Source organism: Seriola lalandi, unplaced genomic scaffold (genome assembly GCF_002814215.2).
Source record: "Seriola lalandi dorsalis isolate HSWRI2012SDOR001 ecotype SW California unplaced genomic scaffold, Sedor1 jcf7180002054983, whole genome shotgun sequence".
Classification (NCBI taxonomy): Eukaryota; Metazoa; Chordata; class Actinopteri; order Carangiformes; family Carangidae; genus Seriola; species Seriola lalandi.
The window spans coordinates 301780-326453 of record NW_019525532.1 but is presented as its reverse complement, the minus strand read 5'-3'; the positions used below and the strand labels follow the sequence as shown (position 1 = coordinate 326453).

At 40.8% G+C, this 24674-nt stretch overlaps 6 protein-coding genes across 7 annotated transcripts in view; 4 read left to right on the top strand and 2 right to left on the bottom strand.

The window, feature by feature from the left end:
* Positions 1 to 469: 469 nt before the first annotated feature.
* LOC111647145 (uncharacterized) lies at positions 470 to 2902 on the bottom strand. Its single transcript, XM_023396749.2, has 4 exons — positions 2667 to 2902; positions 2350 to 2450; positions 1789 to 1962; positions 470 to 1160 (listed from the first exon to the last, which is right to left on the bottom strand). Exons 1-4 carry the CDS (start codon positions 2755 to 2757, stop codon positions 705 to 707), a joined length of 822 nt encoding a protein of 273 aa, XP_023252517.1. The 5' UTR covers positions 2758 to 2902; the 3' UTR covers positions 470 to 704.
* A 746-nt stretch (positions 2903 to 3648) lies between these two features.
* Positions 3649 to 4799, top strand: LOC147817241 (uncharacterized). The gene is made up of 2 exons (XM_087171284.1): positions 3649 to 3884; positions 4472 to 4799. The coding sequence occupies exons 1-2, from the start codon at positions 3740 to 3742 to the stop codon at positions 4651 to 4653; spliced, it is 327 nt and encodes a 108-aa protein (XP_087027410.1). The 5' UTR covers positions 3649 to 3739; the 3' UTR covers positions 4654 to 4799.
* Positions 4800 to 5376: 577 nt separating this feature from the next.
* Positions 5377 to 9896, top strand: LOC111647243 (uncharacterized). Its single transcript, XM_023396867.2, has 11 exons — positions 5377 to 5685; positions 5766 to 5871; positions 5978 to 6099; positions 6394 to 6464; positions 6554 to 6679; positions 6844 to 6939; positions 7054 to 7185; positions 7277 to 7405; positions 7503 to 7540; positions 7626 to 7666; positions 7768 to 9896. Exons 1-11 carry the CDS (start codon positions 5460 to 5462, stop codon positions 9162 to 9164), a joined length of 2484 nt encoding a protein of 827 aa, XP_023252635.2. The 5' UTR covers positions 5377 to 5459; the 3' UTR covers positions 9165 to 9896.
* A 489-nt stretch (positions 9897 to 10385) lies between these two features.
* On the top strand, positions 10386 to 15356 carry LOC111647142 (uncharacterized). Its single transcript, XM_023396746.2, has 11 exons — positions 10386 to 10517; positions 10616 to 10799; positions 10906 to 11027; positions 11344 to 11414; positions 11504 to 11629; positions 12027 to 12122; positions 12237 to 12368; positions 12460 to 12588; positions 12686 to 12723; positions 12809 to 12849; positions 12945 to 15356. Exons 2-11 carry the CDS (start codon positions 10669 to 10671, stop codon positions 14744 to 14746), a joined length of 2688 nt encoding a protein of 895 aa, XP_023252514.1. The 5' UTR covers positions 10386 to 10517; positions 10616 to 10668; the 3' UTR covers positions 14747 to 15356.
* Positions 15357 to 16613: 1257 nt separating this feature from the next.
* Positions 16614 to 21975, top strand: oxa1l (OXA1L mitochondrial inner membrane protein). The gene is made up of 10 exons (XM_023396812.2): positions 16614 to 16738; positions 17694 to 17828; positions 18248 to 18548; positions 18732 to 18875; positions 18997 to 19082; positions 19385 to 19549; positions 19687 to 19791; positions 19922 to 20084; positions 20251 to 20331; positions 21727 to 21975. Exons 1-10 carry the CDS (start codon positions 16628 to 16630, stop codon positions 21846 to 21848), a joined length of 1413 nt encoding a protein of 470 aa, XP_023252580.1. The 5' UTR covers positions 16614 to 16627; the 3' UTR covers positions 21849 to 21975.
* A 65-nt stretch (positions 21976 to 22040) lies between these two features.
* slc7a7 (solute carrier family 7 member 7) overlaps positions 22041 to 24674 on the bottom strand; it is a 10255-nt gene continuing 7621 nt past the window's right edge. For both annotated transcript variants that reach the window (XM_023396811.2, XM_087171258.1), the window contains exons 6-11: positions 24385 to 24508; positions 24196 to 24299; positions 23948 to 24044; positions 23674 to 23823; positions 23339 to 23522; positions 22041 to 22842 (exon numbers count right to left, since the gene is read on the bottom strand). In XM_023396811.2, the coding sequence (XP_023252579.1) occupies positions 22766 to 22842; positions 23339 to 23522; positions 23674 to 23823; positions 23948 to 24044; positions 24196 to 24299; positions 24385 to 24508 (736 nt within the window). In that variant the 3' untranslated portion in view covers positions 22041 to 22765. The remainder of the gene's footprint in view (positions 22843 to 23338; positions 23523 to 23673; positions 23824 to 23947; positions 24045 to 24195; positions 24300 to 24384; positions 24509 to 24674) is intronic.

Here is a 24674-nt window from a genome sequence, read left to right as displayed (position 1 = left end):
CAATTAATTACCAGAATTACAATTTTCACAATCGGTACTTCTTTTTTAACCCTGTGGCTTTTCAAAATAACACAAAATATCTTAAAGTGCACATTTGTATCTTTTAAACTTTTTAAACTTATTTATTAAACTATTTTAAACACTTTTTGTCAAACTTCATGAAATATTATTCTTAATACTTTTAATCACAATTTATCAAACATGAACATATTTAAACTATTTATTGTCCTTTTTTTAACAGGGTTACATCTGTGACAAACAGCATCAGATCTTTACACTTCTAGACCTACAGTAGAAAAACTGACCAGTTTCCAGCTTCACTATCCGTCTATATGTAAAATATCTGTTTGATAATAAATTTTATATGATATGTGGATACATGTTACTATTTCTCTGTCATTTATCCTGTTCAACATTCAGGAAATGTATTCACATGCATGAACCTGTTTGGGTCAGACATCAGATAGACTTTCTGTGTTCATGTGAAAGGAACCTTTATTAAGCGTTTCAGTTATTAATGATTAACTATGAGTATTATAAAACATTATAAGAGAATACATCAGATACTTTTAATTCTGTCAATGCACGTGAACAAATAGGCCCATTAGACAACACGTCTGGCCTCAGTTGCAATAAGAATCTCACAGTGAAACCGAACAGGAGAAACACAGTGTGAAGAACGCCGTGAGTTTAGTTGTTGGCTGTTAGTTTCTGCGCCACACAGGTATGGAGGTTTGTCTGGGAGCCACGCCATCACTGCAGGGGATGAAGTAAGAGCTTGTCTCCAGGCACTCGGGCTTGAGCTTCAGACACACAAAGCAGAACTCGATCTGACAGCGAGGGCAGATGATGTTCTTGCAGCCCGTTTTGTCGTGCTCCACCCGCTGACCACAGGTGGGACAGGCCCGGATGGAAGGGCACTTGTCGACCCCTTGCACCTGAGGGAGAGCGGTGTCCTTACAGTTCTTGAGGAGCTCGAGGTCGTGGTTGACGCAGCCGCTGTTGTCGCAGCGGTCGGAGCGAGGAGCTTTACCTTTCCACGGCTTCAGACACTGCCAGCAGAACTGGCACGACTCCGTCTCATCTTCTGCGCAGATTGTGCACTGCACGTTCAGGTTTGTCAGGTCCTCTCTCTCAATGTAGGTTTTACACCCAGGACACTGTTGGAAAAGAATAACTCAACATTTTTGGAAAGACACTTATTTGCTTTCTTCCAGCAGTAAGATGAGAAGATTAATACCTCTCTCTTATACGTGGAAGTAATTTCATCATATCTATCATACGTCTATCAAACACCCTCCTTCCTTCTCTCTCTCTTCTATCCTCTATTTCTCATAGGATGTCCTGGGGTCTACCAAGCTGGGAGGCCATATCAATTCATATTCAATAATCAGTTTACTCACATCTCAGTCGATGGTGCAGACCTTTGCTCGAGAACTGTAAATATATAACTCGCTGAGAGGCAGTCCGGCATGTAACCTATCGTAAACTGGAGAACTGCCCCTTCTGCACTTTAATGCTGCAGGTAGGAAGATTTTTGATACATTTTGACAGAGCCAGGCTAGCTGTTTCCCTCTGTTTCCAGTCTTTGTGCTAAGCTAAGCTAACGGCTGCTGGCTCCTATTCACTGTACAGACATGAGAGAGGTATCGCTCTTTAAACTCAGCAAGAAAACGAATAAGTAATTTGCTTTACCTGCATAGTCACTGGATGGTACAAAAACAAATGATCTCTGCTGCACTCATTAATAAATCAGTCTGTATCTTTTTAAAGGTGGAGACGACTCACTGTTTTGACTTCACAGTACTCTATGGCAGCCAGACGGGCGATGTTCTCCTCAAAGTATTGCATCTCTTCAGCGGTCAGCACGGCCAGCCTGCGCACCTCTTGGTAAGACCACTCCTTGTCACACTTCTGCAAGGTGCCGTCCTTTAAAGCCGGGCACTTGAACTTGTAGCAGCCCTTAAATTAAAAGCACAGATTATATTATATTTCCAGTTAAAAGCATGATGAACCCAGATGGGGTTGCCATTACAACCGGAAGTTGAGCATCCCCTACATCTCCATTTGTTTACTGGCCACTTGGGGTGGGGGGGGGTTCATTTTTGCTGATTTGTAGATTAATTGTATATCCTAAATGTATGTAAATGTATCCTTAATTAATTAATTAATTAATTAATTAATCCTAAATGTATCCTAAATTGTATATCCTAAATGCCCTTTTGACAAGAACAGTGACTCTATAACTAGAAATGTCATATTTTCGGAGACAGTTTGGAGCTTAACTCCTCTGACGTCGAGTAAAACAAACACACCTTTATGCTGTGTCAGTGAGATGGTGGAAAGTACCTGATCCAGGAGGCTGCGACACCACCCGGTCAGAGATTCCGGGGTGACGGCATGACCGCACGACATCTCTGCACGAAGACAAATGTCTCCTTCCTCTGGAGCTGAGGAAGAACAACAACAAGAGCAGACATTGAACTCAGCATCACATTCACCTGTAGCCTGTAGCCCGACCCTACCCGCCTTCAACAACTGAGATAACGCATCATTACATATCAACATTTAAGGCATTAATTGACATTTCTTTATGAGGAATAAACGGGAATGTAGGAGATCCCGCACAGAGCGACAATATAACGCGTTTATAATTCAATTCTTACGCAGTGGATCCAGGTCATCCGGTCTGTTGACAAATTTCAGAGTCGTGTCTTTGGGGTCGTATCTTTTCTCCTCCTGACCCTGTGTCGTCATTTTGATTCAGCTCAGCTCCTTGGACCCGAGTCGACAAACTTCTTCTCTCTCTGCAGTCAATAAATGAGCAGTGAAGAAGACGGAAGCTGGATGCTGTGTCGTGTCACCTTCACTGATCGCTCCCAGAGTAGTTTTTTTTTTTTTTCCTTCAAACTTTCAGTTTCGCCCGAGCAGTTACAAGAAATCATGCGAATGCAAATAGACCTGCAGAGGAAAGTCCCTTATCGTATTATTGTTATGCAGTGTTTTGAGTTTAGTTTTTTAATTACTCCTTATTAATAAATAGCCTACTAGGTTTAATAAATAGCCTCTATTTTGACACGATCGTATCTTAAATTGTTTAAAAAATTAAATTGTTGTTAAATTGTTTAGCAGCTTTCACCAAGGCAACCAGGGTGTGGGGCTGGTAAACAAACACTACTGCTGTCACATGCCAAAGATTGCTGCAATATCCGGTTTTCATATCAGCACATTGTGACGATGATGCCTTCACGCGCTGGTTGTTTTAGGCCACCAGTGTATACGCATCCAATACTGCACAGGCATTTTGATGGAAACTACAAAACTCCCAAAAGACAAACCCACAATAAGTGTCCAACTCTCTGGTCAGACTCGATGCTGTTATCACCTCCTCTCATGCAAGAGAAGTAATAAAGTGATAAAGGAAAAGATGGGTTCAAAGAGCGAGTAACACCTGCATGTGGGAAGCACACAACAACACCAACTCAAACCAGTTACACACACAAAAAAACTTTGTTGACTTTCATTTAACATTTTAAGATGACTTTGATGCTGATTGGAGGAAACAAGAAAAAGGAAAAAATAACAGCAACAATTAAAAGGTGAAAGTGAAAGTATCATCAGCCCGTCCTACGTCATTTCCCGCTGACTAGGCTAAACAACACCCTAAACTGGCATTAAAGGCATTCAGAGGCACAGGCGACCGGAGCGCGGGACCTCGCACGCAGAAAAACGGCACAAAATGGGCAAAATCTACCAAGTGATGGTGCACGGGCTGAGGGGTGAGAAGATGCTCGTCGACCTGTGCAACACCGAGGAGCAGATGCAGAGCATGACGGTGCTGCAGCTGAAGGAGAAGATAGCCACGAGGCTCCCCGACGGCGCAGGTAAACACACCGCCTGAAGTAAACAGTCAGAACTGATACACAAGCGCTTCAGCCGGTCAGAGACCGTTTATCTTATACCTGAAGCCGACGAAGGAGCTGAATATAGACTTTGAAGTTTGTTGTTTATGATGTTTGTCCATCAGCAGAATATCCCAGGATTTTTTTTTTCTCCATGAAACGAGGTTGACCCTTGAAGTACTCTAATTATGGTTAATTGCAGTGGAGAGAGAACTACTTAGGTTGTTTACTTAATGAAAATGAAGTAATAACACTCTTATAAATACTGCATTTATATTATACCGAAGTATTTCAAGCAAAACATACTTAAAGTATCAAAAGTGAAAGTACACATTATTCAGGAAAGCTCCTTTAATACTGAACAGTTTTTTTCCCCATGAGTCCTGTTTAACACTTTCCACCATTACTGCTTTTCATACCCACAGTATTGGACCTTGACTTTAAAAGTAAGGATACATTTTAAGTAATAACTGTGTTTGAAAGAGTGTGATCTGATTATGTTTTCCTGTGTGTGTGTGTGTGTGTGTGTGTGTGTGTGTGTGTCTGTGTGTGTGTGTGTGTGTGTGTAGGAAAAGACGATGTGCGGCTGATCTTCACAGACATGCATCTGGATGGAGACACCAAGCAGCTCTCTGAGTTTGGAATCCAGCACATGTCCGTCATCCAAATGGTGTTGAGGGTTCATGGCGGACTCCACCATCTCCACCTCCCAGCACTGCCACCAGCACATCTTCTGCTGCTGCTTCATTAAGTCTCCTGACAATGTTTACAAAGGATAAAACTTTATACTGTTTGGGGTATTTTCTTGCATTAATCCTCGAATGTTCCCATGTTAGCTTTTAAAGATGTTTGAAAAATCAGTTGTTGTTGCATAATAAAATCATGTTGTCTCTTTAATATCTCATCTCTCATGAATGTGCAGTTATTAAGAGGCTTAAAGTCTTTAATCCACATCAACGGGGCATCAAATACAGGCAAAAAGTTTCAGTAATGTTTTCTAACAAACAGAGCAGCAGGTTCTCTGACGGTTCAACAGACACCACCATGGGTCTGTAGTGCTCTAATCCAACACATAAATAAGTTCCTAAAACTGATCAGTTTGATTTTAAATCACATTAAGACGAAATACAAAAATCTCCATGTGGGGGCTTCCAAACACACTTCAACAAAATATCAAAATTCATCATCCATGTGGTGTGACTCAAGGGATTTGAAATGTGCAAAAGGTAAAGGATTTAAGTTCTGGATAGGGATGTGTGTTTACATATATGTCCCACAAATGTGACATTCCCTCAGCTGCTGCTTTCAGTTGTTGAACTACAACATAGATTTATCTTTCTGGAAAGCTTTTGGTTTATTTCTCAACAATTTTTTGTGCAAAAACATTCAATTTCCTTGTTAGTCATGCGAGCTCGTTGCTGTTTCCGACACACCCTGAATGCAGCTTTCCAGCAAACGCAGCAGGCAGCAAAAAATGAAAGCGAAAGTATTCCTGGAGGACACTAATAAAGACAGAAAAAGTTGTTTCGAAACGACCTGCATGAAGGTTTTGCAGGTATGAATCTCACACTTGGAGGTAGCCTCACGTATTTCTTCCGTCTTTTATTTCGTTTCGTTTGCAAGGCATTGCGATTGATTTATTGTCAATACTCGATCGTGAAACTACTCTCCGCGCACCTGGCAGCAGTGTGGAGGTTGACTGATAAAGTCGTCAAAGAAAGAATCAAGATGGATGTTTTGCAAAACGTTCGACAGTTTTTCAACCCCACTCGCCCCCCTCCAGGTAAGATATACCTGCCGGGTTAGTGGTGTTCAGACATTTCTGCAGTTTACAGGCATCTGATAAAACTCTCCTCCCAGCAGCTGAGATCAAGTACCATGGGTTGAAGAAAAAAGGAGCAACGTGTTACTTGAACAGTGTGCTGCAGGTGCTGTTCATGACCAAAGGCTTCAGAGAGGCTGTGGAAAGGTTTGTTACAAAGTCCAACTCCATGTCATATAATGTCTTTATTTTAAATTAGGGCAACAGTGCACCTTTGTATCACTCATGGAGCCTCTGTCTGAATTCTGTTCAGGTACACCAGTGGAAACCCTGATCCTGAGCGTATTGACTCTCATCTTAAAGACGTGTTTGATGTCTTAAAGAAAAAAACAGCATGCACCTATAACATCATAAAGAGGCTGGGCATCGACAGAGGTAAAGTAGTGGGCACATAGAAAATCATGCAACCTGTGAAGAGGCTTCATGCTGAAGGGACAAACCAACTTTTGGGGAAATTTGATCAGTTGACAGGAAGTTAACAGATTAATTAGATGTTATTAATGTTGCACTGGACACCAGACGTGTTAACATACAGCAGAAAGTATCTGATAAAGACTTTTTAAAATCCACAGTTGGTATTTTTATATTCAAGTCAATAGAGTAACTTTATGTTTACTTTATTTTATTTTGTTAATTTCCTGAATAAATACTGATTTCTTCTCTGTTCAGTGTATGAACAGCAAGATGCTGCGGAGTACTTTGAGAAGATTTTAGCTCTGACCAGTGATGAGGCTTCACAGGTAAAGACATCATCAGTATTGAAGGGAAGTATTTAAGTAATATGAGAAGAAACACATGTTCATCAGTGTCTCTATTTTTGTGTTTTCAGCTCTTCCACGGAGAGTTGACACACAAGACCATTTGTTCTAAATGTCTCACAGAGAAAAACGCAGATGGGTTATTTTGGCATCTTCCTCTTGAACTGGTGGTTTCCTACAATGGGCACTACAGTGTGGTAAGAACCCGACAACCTGCAAACTTCGCAGTAGATTTCTTCCTGAATGCCAAGTTAAAGAACTTTCTTCTTGAGAAGACATGAATACTTTACACCCATTAAACCGGTCAGGACATCTGTGGCAGCTAATTTCAGATGCAAATGACATGAGTGTATTTCTTTAGATGGCCGGCACTGAGGAGTATTTCAGAGATTCGAACTTTAGTGGAGAAAACCAGATGTACTGTGACCAGTGTGATGACAAATCTGACGCTACTGTTGTGAGTAATGAGAAAACATGTTTCTGATTCATGCACATTAACTGATTTTGTAATGACAGAATTGAGACTTCATGAAGGGAATTATAACAACATGCTGACATGTGTTTCTTTCAGAAATGTGTCATAAAGCATCATCCAGAGGTTTTGATGCTGCTGCTGAAGAGGTTTGAGTTTAACTACCATTACAAGATGTATTTCAAAAACAACTGTGTTGTGGATGTTCCCAGAACTCTGCAGATCCCAGAGGTATATATACTTTATATTTTACTATTTTATCATAACACATTTCTTTTTCATTCCTGACCCTAATTTCTGTCACTTTTCCTTTGGTGATCAGAATCAGACGTATGAACTGTACGCAGTTGTGGATCACGTTGGTGGTCTGAGAGGTGGACATTACACTGCAACAGTTAAGTCAGAGGACGATGAGAGATGGTATAACTTCAATGATGCCAGAGTCTCATTGGTAAGATTGATCACTTCAACTCCAACATTACTGTAGTTATTTATTGATCTGATTATTTATTTATGATCTAATGTTTGGTTATTATTTTCATTAACAGCCTGATTACCAGCTACTCCAGGTGGATAACAATGAGATGTAAGTTTAAGTGCGTCTTTTTCCCACCTTTTATTTTGCTGAACATGAAAATGACGTTACTTTCTTTTCACATTTCTCCCACTAGGTCCCGGAGCGCTTATCTTCTTTTTTACAGGAAAAAGACAAGTAAGAGATATACTCTCATTATTCTTACTCACATGTAGTGTGAATGATTACATCAAAGTATTTGGTACTTTGCTTGAACTTATTTGAATCCTACTTTCTAGCCCACACTGCAGATACTTGTGCTCAAGACAAAAAGGAGGTGCCCACCAGTGGAGGTTTCCCGTTTGACAACCATGACCAGGGTCACGATGCTGAAATGACAGGAGAGAGTGAAGAGTCAGTAGAAGTGGGCAATGACACTGCAGTGGATGTTATGGTGGATGATGAAACAGGAATTAGAGACACGGTCAGTGTTGTGTCTGGAGGAGTGAACCTATCAGCTGACAGCATCTGTAAGGTAGAGGATCAGGCCAATGGAGCTGATGTCAGGCAGATAATACCACCTGATAACTATCAGTGGTTGAATGAGGAAAAGAGTGAGTTGCGTAATCAAGATGTTCACACCAAAGAACAAGAGGAAGATGAGGAGGGAGGAAAGACGGAAAAATCCCCAACAAACTCCCCCAGCATGGATATAGATTATCAGGACAATGAAAGATTAGGCAAAGAGGAGGAGATGGAAACAGATGTTAAAGATGACAAAGAAGGAAAGACTGGAGCTGATAAACTAACACCAGGGGGAAGAAAGCTCTTGACCTTGTATGACCTCTGCCATTATGTGCCTCAGAAGAATGGAAGAGCTGGTGATAGTAAAGAGAACATGCCAGAGGATGATCAGGGGTGTAAACAGGGCGGCAGTGACGGGTTGTATAAAGGACAAGAGCAACAGGGAGAGGAGAGGAGGGATGTTAAGGGAGACAAGGAGCAAAGGAGAGCAGATGATGATCCTGCACAAAGTAAGGGAACAGAAGAGGACTCAGAAAGAAGGGAAAAACTGACCGAGAACCAGGGAGTTGAAAGTGTTGAAATGACGAGACTGGGGGGTTCTCAGCCGCGGGAAACAACTGGATTAAAGGAGGTTAGAGTGGAAGGTAGAGGTTGGTGGAAGCCCTCAAGGATATATGGGAAGATAATCGAGGAAGAAGTTAGGGAAACCCCTGATGGTCCTCAAAGATGCCACGAGACGAAGACCATAAGAATTGAAACCGTGGAAACCTCAAAAGAGAGCGGTAAGAGTCAGGTAAATAGTGAAGCGAGCGCTGACAGAACGACTTGGCGCGAGAGTGTTTGCACTTCAAAGCTGAGTGATTCACCTTTACCGGAGCCACAGACACATAGACACACAAGCGTTGTTGTAAATGCACAAGAAGAGAACGAGACAAACAGTTTTATTTACTCCAATGCCAAGGCAACGCGAAAAGTGCCTGATGCACAGATGCAAAAATATGCAGTGAAGAAAAGAGCTGCACGTGAGAAGAGGAGAAGATGGTGGCATACCACTGCCCCGCTGAAGAAACACAGGAAGCGAAAAAGGAGGAACAGAACAAAACGACTACACGCAGGTTTTTGCAAAAGCCAGAAGAATCAAGACTTGACTTCAGAGTCAGATAAAGGATAATATAAATTGTTATTTTACAAGACTGCATGTCCGTGTGGAGTCTACAAGATCTTACTTTTAGTTTTTAATCAATGCTTATTGATACTCATCAGAGATCTGCTAGTGATCGGGTAGTATGGACATACCTTTGTTCCTGTTGGTGAATGTATTTTGAGTCTGTCTCTTCTCTTTCTTCACGTTGGTTCAATCTGTTTAACAGATCGACTTTCCTGGTTTTTGTAATGGTTAATGTAAAATGCTTCACTTCCTGTTTGTTCCTGTCTGAAGACCAGCAAATGTAAAAGCTTAAATTAGTAACTTTTAGTGATCAATGATTTATTTGTGTGCTGTTGCTCTGTGTCACGTTTACAATTCATACAGTTGAAGACGTGTATTGTACCTGTTACATTTTATTTATAATATAAATCGTTCAGAGATATATAAAGAGATAGTACTGAATGTAACATGTAATATGTCTCAGGTAAAAGATTGTGTGTGTGGAAATTTAAACCTAAACCTTCATGTGTCGTCTTGTTTTGTAGGTCACTTAACTCTCATAAAAGAGGCCTTTTGGTCTCTGTGTTGTTGTACACATGTAAACCACTACTGCCCAATGACTCATCTCATAGATGCTTTAGATTTTATTTTCATCTCTTTGAATCAAACCAAACTGTTGTGTTGTCATTTACTTAGATCTAATGTGAAGCATTCTGACGGTGATTTAAACGAATAAAAAAATATATACAAACTGAATTGATAATAATAAAGCCTTTGTTGCCTTTTTTGTGAAAGGTCATACATCATGATGGTAAAAAACTCTATGCATTTTATTTCTTTCTTTGAAACCAGACCAGTGTGTTGTCACTTAACTTTATGCCACTTGAAAGATTTGGATTGTGATTTAAATACTCTAAATGAAAATATGTCTAAAATAATAAGCAAAAGACAAATAACATTAGAGGATCATATGATGGCTTCATATTGTTATATTGTGCTGCCTTGTTCTAAGACAGAGAGGTCACTCCTCCTGTAGAGCTCCTATATCAAAGAGCCTTTGTCACAATTTGTCTTATAGAAAATCTCCTTGAGTCAGTGGCTGGATTACAACAGAGAAGAAGCTTTTGGCAGCTTGTGTTTTATTTTGACCAACAAAACACTATTCGTGCAATGATCTTCAGTTTTCCTGTTAATCATGTGACCCTGAACGCAGCATTCCTTCCAATTACTCAATAGTGAAACAGAAAGTAATCTGAGGGTTTAACAAGTGGCAGAATATTTTTCGTGAGTCGATGATAAGCAGAGGAGAAGTTGTTTCGTGACAGTCCTGCAATGATCTGAGGGAATGTCTTCACAGTGCGACTCTCACAGCTGAAGGTAGGCTCACATTTCCCTTCTGCCTCGTATTTTGTTTAATTTGGTTTCACTTGATTGATTGTCAATAATTGATCTTGAAACTGCAAATCTCCGTGCAGCTGGCAGCAGTGTGGAAGTGGACTGATAAAGTCTTCAAGAAAAAAGAATCAAGATGGCTGTCGTGCAAAGCGATAGACAGTTTTTCAAGTACCATGGGTTGGAGAACCAAGGAGCAACGTGTTACTTGAACAGTGTGCTGCAGGTGCTGTTCATGACCAAACGCTTCAGAGAGGCTGTGGAAAGGTTTGTTACAAAGTCCAAAACCATGTCATATAATGTCTTTATTTTAAATTAGGGCAACAGTGCACGTTTGTATCACTCATGGAGCCTCTGTCTGAATTCTGTTCAGGTACACCAGTGGAAACCCTGATCCTGAGCGTATTGACTCTCATCTTAAAGACGTGTTTGATGACTTAAAGAAAGGAACAGCATACACCTATAACATCACAAAGAGGCTGGGCATCGAAAGAGGTACAGTAGTGGGCACATAGAAAAACATGCAACCTCTGAAGAGGCTTCATGCTGAAGGGACAATTTGATCAGTTGACATGACGTTAACACAGATTAACATCTTAAAATAACATCCTGTTATTTTATCTGTCTTTTTTAAATTTTTTATTTATTGTAGACAGAGTATCTGATAAAAACTTTTAAAATCCGCAGTTGGTATTTTTATATTTCTACCTTATAATAGATAAATTGACCAAAAGTCAATAGGGTAACTTTATGTTTATCTTATTTTATTTGATAAATTTCCTGAATAAATACTGATTTCTTCTCTGTTCAGTGTACGAACAGCAAGATGCTGCGGAGTACTTTGAGAAGATTTTAGCTCTGACCAGTGATGAGGCTTCACAGGTAAAGACATCATCAGTATTGAAGGGAAGTATTTAAGTAATATGAGAAGTAACACATGTTCATCAGTGTCTCTATGTTTGTGTTTTCAGATCTTCCATGGAGAGTTGACACACAAGACCATTTGTTCTAAATGTCTCACAGAGAAAAACGCAGATGGGTTATTTTGGCATCTTCCTCTTGAGCTGGTGGTTTCCTACAATGAGCACTACAGTGTGGTAAGAACCCAACAACCTGCAAACTTCACTTAACTACTAGACTAAATATGACATTTACAGACTAACATTTTGGCCCGGCGATCTCATTGAACATTTGTGATGTATCATAAAATGGGAAATACGGTATTAGCTTCTTCTAATTAGCTTCTTGCCCTGCTGGGGTGCACAGAGAAATGTTGCTGCTCTGCCCCTTACTGTGTGTGTTGAAACCTTCAAGCGTGTTTCACCTGAATGGTCAGTAATGTCAGCAGGTGTTTCAATTTAACATGTGACCCTCTTGCCATCAGTCTATACATATATAACATTAATCTTCTTAATCAGTACTTCACCTTCCATTTTTATGCAGATGATACAATATTATCTGTCAGATGCAAATGACACGAGTGTATTTCTTTAGATGGCCGGCACTGAGGAGTATTTCAGAGAGTTGAACTTCAGTGGAGAAAACCAGATGTACTGTGACCAGTGTGATGACAAATCTGACGCTACTGTTGTGAGTAATGAGAAAACATGTTTCTGATTCATGCACATTAACTGATTTTGTAATGACAGCATTGAGACTTCATGAAGGGAATTATAACAACATGCTGACATGTGTTTCTTTCAGAAATGTGTCATAAAGCATCATCCAGAGGTTTTGATGCTGCTGCTGAAGAGGTTTGAGTTTAACTACCATTACAAGATGTATTTCAAGAACAACTGTGATGTGGCTGTTCCCAGAACTCTACAGATCCCAGAGGTATATATACTTTATATTTTACTATTTTATCATAACACATTTCTTTTTCATTCCTGACCCTAATTTCTGTCACTTTTCCCTTGGTGATCAGAATCAGACGTATGAACTGTACGCAGTTGTGGATCACTTTGGTGATCTGAGAGGTGGACATTACACTGCAAGAGTTAAGTCAGAGGACGATGAGAGATGGTATAACTTCAATGATTCCAGAGTCTCATTGGTAAGATTGATCACTTCAACTCCAACATTACTGTAGTTATTTATTTCTCTGATTATTTATTTATAATCTAATGTTTGGTTATTATTTTCATCAACAGCTTCATTACCAGCCACTCCAGGTGGATAACAGTGAGAGGTAAGTTTAAGTGCGTCTTTTTCCCACCTTTTATTTTGCTGAACATGAAAATGACGTTACTCTCTTTTCACATTTCTCCCACTAGTCCCTGCAGCGCTTATCTTCTTTTTTACAGGAAAAAGAAAAGTAAGAGACATACTGCATATTTTCATAATTCTTACTCACGTATTACTGCATGAAATTTCTTTGTTAATTGTTTTATTTGATATACCCTTTTCTAGCCCACGCTGCAGAACCTTGCACTCAAGACATGAAGGAGGTGTCCACCAATGGAGGTTTCCCACCTGCTGCCGGTGACAATGACGACCCGTGTCAAGATGAGAAAAAGGAAAAGGCGAAGAAAAGAAAGAGAGAGGAGGTCGAGGAGACAGTAGAAGTGGGTAATGACACTGCAGAGGCTGCTTCCATTGACACAAATGGAGATACAGGAATTGGAGACACGGTCAGTGTCGGGTCCGTAGTTGACGTCAGACAGAGCCTACCACACAATCAGCAGGAGTGTCGTGAAGAAAGGAGTGACTTGCGTGATCAAGATGCTGAAAAATGTGAGAGAGGTGAGGGGAAAGTAATGAGGGATGATGAAGAGGAGGAAGATGAGACAGGAGCTGGTGAGCAGGCAGAAAAGAGAGAGCCGTCCTCTACAGAAACTCGTCCTGGAGAAAGCAGGGAGGATCAGGACAGTTACCGTGGAGAACAAGTTTGTGTGAGCATGCAGAGGGATGAGGAAAGAAAGGTAATGTATGCAAATATAGACGAGAATAGAAAGACTGCGGGTGATGAACAGTCAGACAAGAAGGGAAAATCCTTGACAAAATACCCCAACAGAGATGCAAAGGATGAGGACAATGAAGGATCAGACATTGTTAAACATGTCAATGACGACGAGGGAGCTAAACAGGAAGTTAGAGAAGAGAATGACCTTCAACCAGTTAGGGCAGACAAAAAGGGAGATGCGAAGGAGATGGAAAAAGATGTTAAAGATGACGAGGGAGGAAAGACTGGGGCTGATAAAGTCATATCAGGAAGAGGAAAGCTCTTGTCAAGATCTGACCATGACTTTTATGAGTTTCCCAGGTCTGGTGATAGAAAACAAAACGTATCAGGCGAAGACGGTCAGAGGCGTAAACAGGGAGGAAGTAACAGGTCGTATAAAAGACATGAACCATCGAAAGAGGAGGGAAGGGATGTTAAAGGAGACAAGGAACAAAAGAGAGGAGATGATGAACCCGCACGAAAGAGAAGAGCATCAGAGAAACAACAACACTTCAGTCGGGATGTAGAGGATCAGAGCCGCGGAGTTGACGTTAGACTGAACAGACCGGAGCAGAACATCAGCGTTACACATAAAAGACATGAAAGTGTGGGTGTGGAGAAACAAGTCAGAGAGGAGAAACATGCAGGAGATACTCAGCGTATTCAAATCAGACAGGACTCGTCTCTTAGACAAGCAGGGTCGGCAGGAAGGGGAAGCCTGACCGAGAAACGGAGAGGTGGCAGTGTAGAAAAGAACGGAAATTCTCAGTCTACAGCTAGAGCTGAATTTAAGGACGTAACAGTGGAAGGAGTTCAGGAGAGGGAAAGAAGCAGTGGCATGGAAACTGTAGAGAAAATTTCACAGGACAGTACAAAGAGGCGGGTAAATAATAGAGGGAGTATTAAAGGAAAAGATGATCCAAAACCGGATGGAGCGGTCACTTTGACAGAGGGTGTTCGCAGTATAAACCTGAATGATTCACCTTTGCCAGAGCCGCAGAAACACAAAGCCAAGAAAGTCAGTGGAAAAGCAAAAGGGAAGAACGAGACAGAGATCGTTCCTTATTCACATGCAAGAGAAGAATCTGATGCACAAACACAAGATGGAGAAAAAAATGTCACGAAAAAACGACATAAGATGATGGGAGGATTGTGGTGTTTGACGAATAAGCAGAAGGAAAGAAAGAAAAAAACAAAAAAGAACAAAACCATTGGGTGTTTTCCTATGTTAAAGAGGAATCGGAAAAAGGCAGAGTCGATGTCGGATTAAGATCACTTCCTGTTTTACCACAGGATTGTTTCAAATGCAAAAGGTTTAATGAGCGAGAGGGATGTTTTAGATTCAGGTGCTGCTGTATTGCATCAGCCTGTAATAGAAGGTAACACAAGCAGACAGAATCACCTTTATGTTCATTTAATTTACAATTAGCCTACACTCACTGACATTGATCACCCAGTGTTTGTGTGTTGTGTGTGACGTGTTGACCTGATATCTTCTATGTTTTTTTTAAACTAAAGATTATGCATCAATGGATGCCACAAAATGTAACGTGTGATTTCAGACAGTCAGAGATCGAGTGAAGAAATTACTTTCAAGTGTAAATCTTTGCATTAACACTTGTACGTGTTTTCTTATTTCAATGTTAAGTGGTGGTATAAATTATTTAGCTTTTTGATCTCAATGTTGTTTACGAGTTCGTGTAAACCATCACTGTCCACTGACTAATGTTATAGATGCTTTGGATTTTATGTTCATCACTTTGAATCAAACCAAACGGTTGTTGTGTTGTCATTTACCTTTGTCCCACTTGAGGGTTTCTGATGGTGATTTAAATAAATGAATGAATAAATAAATATGTATATAAAATAAGAATAACAAAGCCTTGGACACCTGGTTTTTGTGAAAGGTCATAGGTCATGATGGTAGGAGAGATTTCCCTGCTGTGTAGTGTTGGATTTTTAAAAACAGAGACACAAGTTTTTACAATAATTATATACAACATTACGTTCAATTTAATCACACAAACCTTTTATACTGTACTTGCCAGGTTACAGCTGAGTGTGGTACTGACAAATCCAATCTGTGAGCCTGTGTTCAGGATTATAAATCATCCCCCTTCACATTAGCATCTTTCCCACAGTCATTTTGCCTCTCATAGGTGTGTGGCCTGTTCTGCTGGTTTAATTGCGATCATATCATGTAGACTTTGAAAGAACACTTTGTACCAGGAAATATTTCTTTGAAATAAAAATACCTCTGCCTCTAACTCATATACATGTGTCAGAGAGAGGCTGAGAATATTTGAAAGGATCAAGTGCCAAGCCTCCACCCTGCTCTAAATGAAGCAGTCATGCAAATCTAAGACAGAGTGACAAAGACAAAGTGTGCTGGTGTTTGATATTCACTTTTGATCTTTGCCACACACTCTGTTCAATATTGTCTGATCAAGAAAACACTATGTGGACAAGCCTGTGAGAAAGTACTGTTGTGATCAGATGCCATAAAGCTGCTGGAAATATATTGACTGACGCACACACACATAACCACACAAATCTTTTAGTATTTCTGTTTCTAACTCAGTTGTTTGCTGTGGATGTTGTGAATGTGAATATTACTGTCCGAACCACATTTTATGAATTCTATATTTATTGTTTGAGCATTCATCCGTCTCTGAACTATATGCACTAGTTTGTTTATTGAAGAAAATGAAAGAGTTCATCACTACTGTGAGCCTACTTCTCATAATGCACAATTACAAGACAGACAGGTACCGTAATTTATTTCAAGATGAAGTATCCTCATGTTTTTACAGTGGAGAAAATGAAGAATAAAAATTAGCCTTATCTAAGGTGATAAATGTCTTTTTTTACTCCAATCATCTCTCCACACATGAAAGCAAAATCAATCAACATACATTTTGCAACATGCAACATTTTTGTTCATTTACTTTTTTACCTACTTGCTTGAACATAATAGTCCATGTGTATCTTCCTAAACACTGTTATCGATATTGAGTGTACATTGTACATGGAGAGCCACTAGAAACCGGAATCAAAGTAAAAAAAAAACAAAAAAACAAAAACGCGAAATATGTTGCAAGGACTTGACTCCTCGCGTTTTCCGTAGCAGGTCATCATCTTCCCTGTCAACATGGCTGCCATCAGGAGCGGGGTGACTCCGGGCTGCCTAGCAAGATGTTTCCTGAGGCAGACTGGAAAACCGAGCCGAGGCAACCTTCCTCTTTCAGACATTTGGAGCCACGTAGGTCATCTTTACTGCTCCACGTCTGCTGCTTTATTCCCGGGTCTGAAACAAAGACACGAACAGCGACTCTCTCCGGTTAACTAGCTAGCCGGCTAGCATCCTCGCTGCGTAGTTACGAGTGCATGCCTTCTGTGTGACTTTGACAGTAACAGCCTCTCTGGCAAAGACATGTGTTTAGTATAACAGCTAAATCACTAGGTTTTTTAAACCAGAATAACGTGCAGTTTAGCCAGAGGCACTGAACACGCGCTAATGAGCACCAGGACCTTATTTGTGACATTATCGAAGTGTTGTCACATTTGTGCCTCAACATTTCTCCTGGAGTAAAGACACTGGAGCTGTTACTCTGCCGCAGGCTTTGGTGTGGTTTTATGATCAGGATGAGTTTAAACCAACTAGTTAATTAACCCATGTTTAGTCTAAACCACAAGTATAAACCCAGCTGAGTCCTGCATAAAACCCCAAATGCCACAAGAGGTCACTGCATCTTAGGTTTAACTTAAACCTGCTGCACATCTGGGCCCCTGTTTGTCAAACTGGACTTAAGTGAAAGGGTAAAAATGGATAATAATTAATGCACCACTTCAGGCTCAGCAAACTTGAAAGGATTTTTCAGTAGTATAGTAATATATGACATTATTATGTGGCTCTCCTCTGAATTAGGTTACTTTATAATACATCTAGTTTAGCTACATTTAGCCGCTTGGTTATGGAGAAAAAATACATCAATACTTGTCAACCCATTGCTGGTTTTGTACATTTTCACTTTCAATTTACAATGATAATAAACAGGGAAAAGCTAAAAGTCCAGTTTAGCTGAACCCTTAAACCCCCACCGAGCTAAGCAGATGCTGTGTGACACAACAGCAGCCCCAATATTTGTCATCAGGTTGTTGTTTATTGTGTGAAGTGTGCAACCAGCTGACACTGTGACCCTCTGCTTTCCAAACAGCGGTTGCTCCAGAGGTCCCATCTCCACACAGTGTTTGAGTGTCGCAGTCCGGCCACCAGGACTCTGCTGGGCCGCAGACACCATGGGAAGTTCCTGTGGGTGAACGCCGTGGCAGTCAGACACAACAGCTCACAGGTGATTAGACTTACAGCACTTTCACTGAATGGCAGCTCTGTTGGATCAAAGTCAGTTCATCCTCATTGAAGCTCAGGAGGAACTGCTGCGAACACCCTGAGGTGTACTTGTAGGTGTTTTAAATAATTGAGACCTAGAGAAAAATAAGCATTTTGTACATGAGATAAACAATTAGATTTGAAAATATTAGCTTGTGTTATTGCCTCATTTACAGTTATTACTGATGTAAACAAATGTTATACCACATCAGACACATTAATAACTTAGATTTATTAAAGTATGTAGTCTCCTTTTTTAAAAAACAAAAAACAAAAACTGCCAATCAATATTGGCAGTAACAGGCTTTAATACAATTTTTTGTTCCACCCCTACTAAAATATATTGATACACTGATACTAGATGTATATCGATATTTCCAGATCCCACCTGAGGATGGATCAATGGCAGCTCCAGTGGTGGCAGCTCCTGACAGTGCTTCAGTCCTGGAGTCCTCCCCTGTCTCTCTGCCCGCTGACCCCACCTCTGTTTTAGCGCAGCCAGTCATTGACCAGGTTGCCGGTGTGGCACCGACGGCGGTGGAGGTCCTGCAAGCTGCGACGACAGAACCCACTTTAGCAGAGCTGGGACTGGCCGGCCACACACCTGTGGGACTGATCCAGAACTTATTAGAGTTCATGCACCTGGATCTCGGCATGCCCTGGTGGGGGGCCATCGTTGTAGGTAAGCGTGGCTCAACAAAAACTTTGAAGTCAACGTATTAAAAGTCTTGCATTCTGGTGAATTACATCAGTATCTAACGGTGATTATTTTGCTCGAGCAGCACAAACGACATGTGTTTATTTTCCTGTGTCCTTCATTCTGTTCTTCCTCTATCCTCTTTCTATGAATCTGTCACTCACACAGGAACGGTGCTGGCTCGTATGGCTGTGTTTCCAGTCATTGTGAAGGGCCAGAGAGAGGCAGCCAAGCTGAACAATGTGCTGCCTGAGATGACCAAACTCACCAACAGGATGACCGAGGCCAAACAGAGTGGAAACAAATTTGAATGTAAATTTTCATTCCTCTCTCGCCATTAAATTTGTCAAAATACAGATGTGTGTGTCTCTGCATGTGTGTGTGTGTCCAGTCTGATCAATTTTATCAATCTTGGTTTTGTGTTGTGTTGCAGTTGCCAAAGCCTACTCTGACCTGAACCTGTTCCAGAAGAAGCATGATGTGAATCCTCTCCGCGGCTTCCTGGTTCCTTTAGTGCAGGTCAGTTCATCTCTTTAACAATCCCCCTTTACATTTTATTGAGCTATGATACTTAAAGAATATATTTTAGTATTTTTGGTCATTTGAAAATTACAAATCTTCATTTTCTAGTCAGGTTTAAAAAAAAAAAAAAAAAGAAGATGTTAGTGATTAAAGTAGGATTAATTTTCATGTCATTATTTCTATTATTATCCTTTCATAGGGTCAAAACTGCAGGAAATAAATGAATGAATGATCAGGAACCGATTTAAAGAAATTTTATATCTGTTAATGATCAAATCATTATCTGTCTGTTCACTCAGGCGCCAGTCTTCGTCTCCTTCTTCATCGCACTGAGGAAGATGGCGTATCTGCCGGTGCCCAGCATGCAGACGGGAGGTCTGTTCTGGTTTCCAGACCTGACGGCAGCAGATCCTTTTTATATTCTGCCCATAGCCGTCACTGGAACCATGTTCTTCATCCTGGAGGTGAGGCAGACATAGTAAGAGTAAAACACTATGAAAAGTCTGACTAGAATCAGCATGAGCCTTAAATTATGAGACTGACAGAGTTTGCATTAGTTGTTGTTATTATCTTGTTATAAACTTTTTTTTTTCTCTTACAGTTGGGTGCAGAGTCTGGTATTGACAACCCCAATCTGAGAGCCATGAAGACTGTGTTCAGGATCATGCCCTTAGTCATCCTCCCCCTCACTATCAACTTCCCCACGGTCAGTCTGTCATTCACTCACATCAGTTTTTGTTCGTATTCTAGTTTAAGTTGAACTCACATCTTACTAAAACGGCACTTAGTACGAGAAAACGCTTCTTAAAATATGTTTCTTCTCAAACTAACTTCAGGCGGTGTTCACCTACTGGCTGACCTCTAACTGCTTCTCTCTGGGTCAAGTCGCTCTGCTCAGACACCCTTTGGTCAGAGATAGGCTGAGGATCCCAGAGAGGATCAAACACCCGGACAACGCTCTGCCCAATAATGAAGGCTTCTTCGCAACCATGAAGAAGGGTAGGTGTTATAATCATAAACCTAAAACATCAGGACATTTGATCAATTGGTTTTTGATAGTAATGTTAAACCACAAAGGCTTTCATTGCTGTTTCACTCGAATAAAAATGACAGGAAATTGCAACACTGATTGTTGCACATGTTGTAACTCTGTGTGGGTTTCCAGGCTGGAAGAACGCTCAGCTGGCTCAGCAACTGGAAGAGAGGGAAAGGAGGATCAAAAATCATCTGGACCTCGCTGCTAAAGGTCAGTCCCCCCACTACTTCAGCAGTTTCTGAAAGAGATTAAAAGGTATAAAAAAAGTACAAATGAAAGGAAGTAAAAGAATATATTGTAATGTGGCTTTATAAAAATAACATGGTTGGATAAAATGACCAGGATATATGACACTATCTTATCAACTCAATCCTAAAATTTGTGCACAATAATTTCTCAAACAACTGTGGTATTTAAAAAGTATGTGTTCAATTAGTAGTTTTTAAAAAAAAAAACTGTAAAGTTTATTTAAATAAAAAACAGAAAAACTGGATAATAGTAGTTAAGAAATTAGATTTCTCCAGGATACAACTTTCAGGTGCAGGAACAGGTGCTCCCCCTTGTGGCTGTAGCAGGTTACGACACTTACAGAAACTCGGTATTGATCAGGACTCAAATGTATTTTCTGTCTTTGCTGTTGAGCCCTTTGCACTGGATCGTGAGCAGATTAATGGTGAATCAAATCAAATACCTTACTCTGAAATGACATGTCTTTCATCAAACAGTTACATAAGGGTTAGGGTTACACCCTGAAAAGAAAGTTTCTTGCTGGATATTCATTTCGCTTCATGGATAAGTTAAAGGTGTGATTAAACACACGCTGAGACAGAAATGCATTGTGAATTCTGCTGCAGCTACAGCCTCAGTTCAGTGTTGCTGATTTACAGACATTTGGGGCCTTAAAGTTGTCTCACTGTAAAATCAGCAGGTGATAAACTCGGACTCTAATATGAAACTTTTGGAGAAATACAATCAAGTCAGATTCCTGGAGGATTAAACAGAGTCATAATTTTTTCGCTGAATTTGCAGAAGCTGCACTCGGTGAGTATCTTACTACTGTTGTTTCGTTGTCATCATCTCAGACTAGTACTGAGATAATTGGTCACTGTGTCGATTCCCACATGAACTTTTAAGTAATGTTTTATTATGATTGTCAAAAAGTCACTTGTTTCAAATGTGAATATTTTTCCTATATGACTGTAAACTAAATATCTCTCTGCACTTTGCAGCCTTTTTATAGAGCAAACAATGAATCAGTTATGTGAGACGATAATTTGTATATTTTATTGATGGTGAACATAATCATTAGTTGCAGCCTTACGTCAGGCAAACATGTTTTTATTACCATTTTCTATATGTTGGGGGGCTTTTCAGGTTTTTTAGATGTGTGTAATGTCAGTGAAGTCTCACTCTCTGGAAAGGACCAGACAGTGAGACTCCACCATTGTTTATAAACTGTACCTACACATCCTGGAGACTAGATGGAGCTGTTGTCATGGTTATTTTCTCTGCTGCCGTGTGAACTGAACTGATAAATATCTTTACAACAAACTGCAATGCATGTATTTCCTTCACTTAATTGTTTCTGTCCATTTTTCTCCACAGGTCCAATGAGGCAGACTTTTACCCATAATCCTCTGCAGCAGAACCCTCCCATTGCTGCAGCATCAACTAAAGACAAGCAAGCTCATGGCAAAGAAAAGCCATGGAAGGACACTGTTGTATAAGTCTTATTTGCTCATAGATTGATGGTGTTATGAATTATGTACATATTTATGGGTGGAAGAGTGGACAGGTTGGGGAAGGGTTGTGTATTATTCTAATTAAAATGTAAAATCTGCCTCTAAACAACCACTTCTGTGTGCACATTGTCTTTATATTTGAGTACATGATACACGAGGAATGAAAAACAATTGAAGTTATATATGTTATCCATAAGTAATTTTTATTATAAATACATGTTTGCAGCTCAACTGTCTCAAAGTTACATTTAACAGCTCGTGTTTGAATCAGACACAAAAAATGAGTTACTTTGTGTAAAAATAGCCCTTTACTTCTCTAGACCTCAAAGATGACAGTATAAAACTTTATTTGAACTTTTTCCTCCGCGGTGAACGTGGAGTCACGTAATCAAATCTATTTTAATGCTGGTTCTTCTTTTTGCAAATGACATTAATAGTAATACCAAGGCTGTTTCTATGGTCAGCAGTGCTTTCAGTTTCAAGGATATTCTCCCCTCCGCTTAAACAGTTGAACCATATTAATTTTCTACCTTCCAGTATGATCAAAAATACATATATATAATTTCACACAAAGAAAAACTTGTCTTGATATATTAATTAAATAATTCTCTACTGTTTTCTGATAGAAACAGGAGTAGATTTCTTCAGGAGTGCATTAAAATGTTCTCTCTGAAGTCACAGTCAGCTAGAGTGAAATCTTGCCATCAAGCGCCCGGGCACCGTCATACATTAACATTATCACCGGGCGATGACTGACAGGTCAGAGAGCTGGGTCCAGCTCAAGCCCAAATGTTCGTCCATCGAGGCCGTGCGGCGGTTAGCGGCTGGCCAAGATAAGTTCGGGTAGAGCCTCCATATTTGTGCGTCGTCAGTCTCCGGCAGGGTGTTAAAATCAAATGTCTCTACTCTTCCTTGTCCTCAACATCCATTTCAGTCAGAACAGAGTAGCACACCTTCTGAATCAGCACGCCAGACTGAGCTGAAAGAGGTGGAGACAGGAGAGAAGTTAGAGCGACTTGTGCATCGGCTTGAATCCAGCTGCCAATTAAAACAGCTGGAATCAGTTGGAAAACACCTCAGGACTAAGCAGCAAAATTCACATGAAATGGTTTTATTTATTGTGAATAGACAGATTCCTTCCGTTTCATACATCCTGCTATGCATTGATCCATATCCATATATAAATTTATCTATCCTTCTAATGTGATTCTCTAATCCCAAAGATAGATTGCAATGTCACAGGAGCCACATCACATAAAGCCCCAAAACAAGTAAGATTTAAACAATTAAAAGCCAAATAATATACAATAACTGCAAAGTAAAGATTGGGAAAAAGATTAAAATAGGACGATATAAGGTGCATGATTTCCCTTGGGTAATAAGACAGTCTTATAAGAGTGAAGAGGTGGCATAATAAATAGAGAGTATATTCCGGCAATAATAATATCGATGAGAAAATCCTGCAGGTGTCTTACCGATGAAGCGGCGTAGCCACAGCGGCCTCTTGTGGGCCGGAGTGTAGCAACAGAGGAAGTAGACGGGCACTCCTGACAGAGCGATGGCGATGCCGATCAGGGAGTTGACGGTGTCGCTGTAGAGCGGCACAACCACCAGGAAGACGGTGAGGAGACAGAAAATGATGGGGAAGAAGAGACTGAGCTGTGGGAGGATGACAGAGAAGACAGTGGTGAGACGATGAATCGCCACAAACGCTCCACTTTGAGACTCTTCTAATACTTTTAAACATTGCTTCAACTGAAATCTCACAACCTGCAACCAGTGACTGCAGTAAACTGTTAGACTGATTTACCTTCAGGGGTCTCTTTCTATCCGGCTGCTTCCAGCGCAGATACAGCTGCCCCAAAATGGACAGACCCACAAAGAACCAGTAGCTGAAGCTGTAGTAGTTTATCAACCTGAAGACATCTTCTACACACAGGTATATCAGAGCCATGATGCCCTGCAGAGACGTACGAGAAACAGTGCGAGTCAGAATAAGAAAATGTGGGGAATGAACGGAAAGACGGCAGCCAAATCAGACGTTTAGAGAACAGACAATAAAAAGATGTTAAGGGCTGACTGACGTTGAAGAGCAGGGCGGGGATGGGGGTGTAGCGGTGGACATGGATCATGCACAGGTAGTCAGGCAGGTGGCCCTCTCTGGAGCCCACGAAGAACAGCCTTTAAAGACACACAAAACATACGCGACAAGGAGTGGTGATGAGCGACGCTGATGGACACAAGTGACAGTCAGTGAGGTTTCCGATAACACAGGGATGAGGTGGCTGCACAAGTTATTCGAATGTCACCATGAAAAGAGGGAATCACTCACCTGGAGGAGGCCAGGATGGAGGCGTTGAGTCCTCCGAAGCAGGAAAGAGCCACAGCGAGGGGAATAGTCCAGTTCATCACGCCGAACACTTTGTCTGCAAATGTCTATAGAGGAAAGACAGAAATCCTAAACAAAAGCTGCACTTGCTGAGTATAAAGGTGATTTATCAAGGCTTATATAGACACCTACCACAGCTACAGCATCACTGTCTAAGATTGCATTCATGGGGAGGATGGTGTAGTACGCCACGTTGGTCAGAATGTAGATCACAGTCACTATGGGCATGGAGATAGCGATAGCCAGTGGCAGGTTCCTGTAATTCACACAAGGAAACAGCAGGGGGAAGCAACAACAGATGAGATGTGGAGGCTGAGGATGAAGTGATGGAAGTGACTCATCAGGAGTCTCCTGGTTAAGAGCTGATCGACCCCGTGGTGGAGGGAAGGATGGGGATTGGGATAAGGCACCGGGTGGGGGGG

Coding starts and splice junctions, on each gene's coding strand:
- LOC147817241 (XM_087171284.1), top strand. CDS start 3,740: ATGGGCAAAATCTACCAAGTGATGGTGCACGGGCTGAGGGGTGAGAAG. Junction 3,885..4,471: donor GAGGCTCCCCGACGGCGCAG/GTAAACACACCG, acceptor GTGTGTGTGTAG/GAAAAGACGATGTGCGGCTG.
- LOC111647243 (XM_023396867.2), top strand. CDS start 5,460: ATGAATCTCACACTTGGAGGTAGCCTCACGTATTTCTTCCGTCTTTTA. Junction 5,686..5,765: donor CCCCACTCGCCCCCCTCCAG/GTAAGATATACC, acceptor TCCTCCCAGCAG/CTGAGATCAAGTACCATGGG. Junction 7,186..7,276: donor GAACTCTGCAGATCCCAGAG/GTATATATACTT, acceptor TTTGGTGATCAG/AATCAGACGTATGAACTGTA.
- LOC111647145 (XM_023396749.2), bottom strand. CDS start 2,757: ATGACGACACAGGGTCAGGAGGAGAAAAGATACGACCCCAAAGACACG. Junction 2,451..2,666: donor GGATGACCTGGATCCACTGC/GTAAGAATTGAA, acceptor GTTCTTCCTCAG/CTCCAGAGGAAGGAGACATT. Junction 1,161..1,788: donor AGTACTGTGAAGTCAAAACA/GTGAGTCGTCTC, acceptor CTTTTCCAACAG/TGTCCTGGGTGTAAAACCTA.
- LOC111647142 (XM_023396746.2), top strand. CDS start 10,669: ATGGCTGTCGTGCAAAGCGATAGACAGTTTTTCAAGTACCATGGGTTG. Junction 11,630..12,026: donor ACAATGAGCACTACAGTGTG/GTAAGAACCCAA, acceptor GTATTTCTTTAG/ATGGCCGGCACTGAGGAGTA. Junction 12,589..12,685: donor ATGATTCCAGAGTCTCATTG/GTAAGATTGATC, acceptor TTTCATCAACAG/CTTCATTACCAGCCACTCCA.
- oxa1l (XM_023396812.2), top strand. CDS start 16,628: ATGGCTGCCATCAGGAGCGGGGTGACTCCGGGCTGCCTAGCAAGATGT. Junction 16,739..17,693: donor TTTCAGACATTTGGAGCCAC/GTAGGTCATCTT, acceptor CTTTCCAAACAG/CGGTTGCTCCAGAGGTCCCA. Junction 17,829..18,247: donor TCAGACACAACAGCTCACAG/GTGATTAGACTT, acceptor CGATATTTCCAG/ATCCCACCTGAGGATGGATC.